The 5,135-nt window shown below is 46.8% G+C and overlaps 1 protein-coding gene across 4 annotated transcripts in view; it reads right to left on the bottom strand.

Moving 5' to 3' along the window:
- Positions 1-3,230, bottom strand: part of LOC119362104 (NEP1-interacting protein-like 2) — an 18,050-nt gene extending 14,820 nt beyond the window's left edge. Inside the window, exons 1-2 of one of the 4 annotated variants that reach the window (XM_037627299.1) lie at positions 2,896-3,230; positions 2,632-2,807 (exon numbers count right to left, since the gene is read on the bottom strand). In XM_037627299.1, coding sequence (XP_037483196.1) covers positions 2,632-2,807; positions 2,896-3,007 — 288 coding nt within the window. In that variant the 5' untranslated portion in view covers positions 3,008-3,230. The remainder of the gene's footprint in view (positions 1-2,631; positions 2,808-2,895) is intronic. The other 3 variants (XM_037627300.1, XM_037627301.1, XM_037627297.1) reach the window with 3 other exon arrangements.
- Positions 3,231-5,135: the final 1,905 nt, after the last annotated feature.

Genomic DNA, 5,135 nt, shown 5'->3' with positions numbered 1-5,135 from the left:
GGGGGTGAAAGCCTTGCTCTAGCTGTAGCCAGAAACGACGATGGCAAACCATGTGGGCACCGCACACCTTCTTGGAATAGGGTGGTGCTTTTGCTTCGCAGTCCTTCCTGAAGGTGTTGTCTTGGAGTGGTTTTGGTTTGCCGGACCTGTTGAAGCTTGTTGTGAGGACGCTAGGGCGGTGGCCCTGGATTAGTGTGCCATGCTGTCTTGCTTGGCGACGGTGGTTACTTCGAGCGGAGTTTGGTTGCGGCTGAGTTTTGGTCGTCGGTTCATCCAGCATGTTCGAGGTGCCAGCGTGCCTTTGTTGTCTTTCTAAAGTCGGAGCTGCTGAGGAGGGGCCTTCACGGCAACGATGACATGAGATGAGTGGTCGCTTCTGATGCTTTCTCGGCGTAGTCTCGGCACTTTTGTCCTGCAATGCTTTTTGATAGAGTGGGAGCTCACTGGTTGCTAACGCGGGTGGTTCGGTTGTTTGGCATAGGATGGCATGGGTTTTGGCGCCCGTTTGTGGCAAGGCTACGCTGGTGGTCATTAATGTTGGAGTCGGAGTCGCTGGCTCATGAATGAGGGATGACGATGGCACCAGATGCCAACCTGGGTGGGTTTTTCTCCTTCACGGCGTGTGTATATTTGTGTGGATAGCCAGGCCCGTCGGTGTGCCATATCGTTCCGAGCATGTTGTGACGGTTTACTCCCATTTTTCGCATATTAACCAGACAACTCTATTCTTCTTTCTTAGTGAATTGAGATTTTTTGGGGTCAGCGAAAAAAGGATAAAAGTATTTTTGGATCCAAAAACATGCAAGCGTGTTAGTTGATTGACTGGATGGTGAATATTTGGGTGACTTTTTGGGTATAAATGTTGAATGCATTTGCTGCTTGTTCGATTTATCTTTCTAAATCGCCTTTGTAGAGACAAATTATCCAATTATTTTATTAATGGTGTCTATTTTTTCTCATGCAAACATTGTTAGTAATAATCTAGCCATGCATCCAGATCGATCAGCATCTCGGCAAGGTAGTACAAGATCAGGGCATGCCTCCGTGCCTTACTAGGTAATAAGTAGACGTGTGAAGATCGCATGAGCTGCAAAAGTAAGAGATGCGTTGCAAGGTGATAGTGCTTTGAGGAAGCTAGGTAGATGTTTTTTCTTTAGGTCGGTTTAGTAAGTCGGTCGTAAAGTCCTATATAATAGACTGGAAATTCATAGAGGCGTGCAGATGCGGAAGCATACACCTGCCTAGCCCTGTCCGGCCATCCAATTGCCTCATGATCCGCAAAACGAGGTCATAAAATGATTTAAGTTTTAATCTTTAAAACTTTGATTTTGCATTAGAAACTTACGATTTTTTCGGTCGCTCGTAACAAGTTACAGAGTAGAAACTTTCAGCTTATGTTTTTGTTAGTTGCTGATACTAAAGTTGTGATATTGTCGGTTGCTCATACTAAGTTTCAAAAGTTGGAACTTAACAAAAAAAATTAAGAAAACTCATCAAAACATATTTAAAATAGATCTTATTTAAAAGCCCTCGTCGCGAGAAACACGGATGTGAAAACCGAACTTAATTTGCACTTTTCAAAACATATTCAAAAGGAAGAGAGGCACACGGCCTGCGAGTGAGCATGCCCTCTCTGCCCGGCGCATGGCAGGGATCATCAGTCCCTCCTCCTCCTCCTCCTCGAATAGCGGCATGACGGACGACAACACCCCGCCCAACGCCAACGCCTATGCCGAGGGCAACCCCGCTCCCGAGACCCCATGGGGAACCGGCCGTGCGAGGAAGTGGTGGACTCCCGTCCACTCACTATGTTTTATTACCTTTTAAACTCAATTTTAGTTAAGTTATGAACTCCGGTGGCTCTTTTGGATCGAGTAGTATAAACTTATCTATGTTGGATTGCGCCATCTATGCCCGATTATTGTGTCCATATGTTGTACGTATGATCTATGTAGCATGGATGTTTCCGTATGGATTTGTGTTTAGACATATGGAGGTTCTGATTGTGGACAGGGACAAAAAAGGTGTGTCCGATCATTGATCGCGGATTCGCGGATGCGTCCGCCGGCAAATAGGGCCCCAAATTGGGCAACGAAGTTATACATGATCTAAGTCAAGGACGATTTAGAAAGCCTCTATCGGTTTCTGCCCCACAATACACAATCTTAGGCCCGAATATATACTTTTTGCCACATAAAAAAAATGGTCTGTTTAGGACACATCTAGATGTGACATACATCTAAGCTGATGTCCACTCTGTTTGTTGTCTATTTTTTTTCTGTCCTAGTTTTTTTTTGCTCCATTATATATTTGTAGGAGATTAGATGTGACATCCTTAAAATACATATACTCCCCCCATTCCCAAATATTTGTCTTTCTAGACATTCAAATGGACTACAACATACGAATGTATGTAGACATATTTTAGAGTGTAGATTCACTTATTTTGCTTTGTATGTAGTCACTTGTTGAAATCTCTAGAAAGACAAATATTTGAAAACGGAGGGAGTAGATGTGAATTAGACAAACCGGAAGGAAAAAGCCTCTAGGGACACATCCAAACACAGTACACACATACTCTGAAGTCTGAACTTTGAGAGCAACAAGGGCACAGAAGAAATTGTTACTAACCATGGACATGGATGACGCGCCGAGCCGGTCTGAGCACCAGTAGGCGCGAGATGCCTGGAGAACCAGGATGGAGAGGACAGCCCCGGTGATAGCTCCAGATCTAGCTCCCCGGAGAACGCCGCTATCGGAGGCTCTGCCCGCCAGCGCGCCGGTGACTGCTCCGGTTAGTGCTCCAGCTTGAAAGCACCGATTCAAAACATATTTATGATGCATGACCAAGTGTGCCCGGCAAGAAGGACCGACGATAGATTAATTATTAATTACCGAGAGCGAAGAGGCCATTGAGCGTGCCCGAGATGAAGCCGGCGATCAGCCTGCGGGAGGGCACGGCATGCACGCCCGCCGGTGCCGGCTCTCCGGCTGCGGCACCCTCCATCGATCGCCTGCAGGTCTCCACGAGGATCGGAGGAGATGCACGGGTTTATCTTTGGCGCACGCGCCTCGGCCTCGTCGGAGAAGCGTGGCTCACCTTGCGCACAAAGATGTGGAAAGTAGACAAAGTAAAGCAGATCGATGTTGAAAGAAAACAAATTAAAGGAGTGGATACGATAGCAAACAGTCACTTGCAAGGCTGCAACTCTCCCGATCGAATCGACAGTGGGTTACGTGTCGGTTCTTGTGTGTTTAAAGGATCAGTGATCAGGGGTGAATTGGCGCGCGGTAATGTAACGGCGAGGTGATCGGAGCCGTCCATCTTCACTTAAGTCGCGATCCAAGATCTGAACCGATCCTCTTTTCTTCTTCGATCGGTGTCTCTTCTCTTTCTTCAGTATGGTCAGTTGAGGGCTGGGTACTATAGACAGTGACCAGCCAACCACTCAGCTTGCGAGCGCGGGAGGGAGAGAGCCCGCCCTGTCGACATCATGTCACGCTCGCTTTGCTTCAGTTCAGTGGCTCAGAACAGGACTAGATTGTGAATCCAGTCGGTTTCGACTCCCGCCGGCAGCAGAGAGCAGCTAGCCAGTAACAATCCAAGCGGAGGCTTCAAAGTCCTCCTCCTAGCTTGCTACGGATGCCAACCTACATATCCTGCTCAGTCCTGTCAAGCGATGTCGACACCTCTAGCTAGCTTTGCTTCTAGGCTTCCAAAGTGTCTCAGTCCTGTGAATACATACGTTGGGACCGAGCTCTGGTGCGATGCCGACACCTCTAGCTTTGCTTCTAGGCTTCTAGCCCACTCCAACGATCTCAATCAACCAATGCGTCTTTCTGTTCCGATTCCAACCACTACCTCTACCATTGTTTGTTCGTTTTCTTCCTCCCAAGTTTATTGCACACTCACTCTGTCTGGAGCAGGGGCAGCAGCTTCTAACAGATCGGCCGACCTCCCAAACCCCAGCAGACACCCCATCTCCAACTTTCTAAAGGAGCATGGTTTTCTTTTCTCATTTGTCAAACAAAGCGTGTCTATTTAATCAAATTTTGAAACACCGCGCACTGAATTAGTATCTCCAGTTTAGTACTCCCTTCGTCCCGAATTAGTTGTCCGCGTCTAGACAAATCTAAGACAACGGGATGGAGGGAGTAATTTGCAGCGGAGGTAATATTAAATTAATATCTCCAGCGTATTCAATCAAGGTTTATTTTTTCTTTTCTTTGCGTTTGAGCGTAGTCAATCAAGTTGTTGCAGCCTTGCAGGAAATATTTCGAAGGGGGCCACGCTGTGGCTGCAGCATTGTGGAAATATCAAGGCCAGGTCTAAATAGTTCAGATCTACTTCATTTTGATCACATATGGAGAGATTGTGCTTTCTGTAACTACCTAACTAACAAGCAACTCAACCGTGCAGGCCATAATGACGGGCAAGCAAGCGAAGATTGTCATTTGCTTAAGCAGTCACAAATACCAGAAGAGGCAGCCAACAGCCTTTTTTTTATATACCCAAACCTGGCAGACATCTCCTTCTCAGGAACAATCAGACAGCATCTTCTGAAGAAATCGACACTTTCATGCTCTTAACTGAAGAAATCGACACCCTGCCTTCCAATTCCTCCATTGCTGCTAAGCCAAAATCTCAAATGTCCTCAACATGGAACCTCGATGTGAAAGGAAAGAAACCTGCATTTGAGCAAGCAGGCTGTCTCAAGCTCAAGGTCAGTGTTGATGCCGGTTTTAGAGCGGGCGAGTGCGGGCGGGTGCCGTGATGCGCGAGCACCATGAACAGACAGAAGAAGCTCTGTCAGTGTGCAAATGTGGAGGAGAAGCTGTGGAGGCAAGGGGCTTGTGTCCTGGGTTTGAATTTGGCGGTCCAGTTGTCTGAAGACAACTTTGTCTTCTTCCTTTTTCAGGCAACGAAGACCACTTTGTCGTTGAGAATGATTCGGCGACTTTTTTTTAGGCTAAACACACTCCACTGTATTGATTCAAAATAACGTTCATGTGAATACAATTGATGTGTGGAGGCTGAAGGAGCCAAAGATGGCGTGGGTCATGAATACCGGCGATGGTACTGAGTACTGACCGCTGCATACTCTAGTCTTATCTTTTTTTTTTTGAATTTTCAA

This window comes from Triticum dicoccoides, chromosome 2B (assembly GCF_002162155.2).
Source record: "Triticum dicoccoides isolate Atlit2015 ecotype Zavitan chromosome 2B, WEW_v2.0, whole genome shotgun sequence".
Taxonomy (NCBI): domain Eukaryota; kingdom Viridiplantae; phylum Streptophyta; class Magnoliopsida; order Poales; family Poaceae; genus Triticum; species Triticum dicoccoides.
This window is presented reverse-complemented; position numbering and strand designations above follow the sequence as displayed.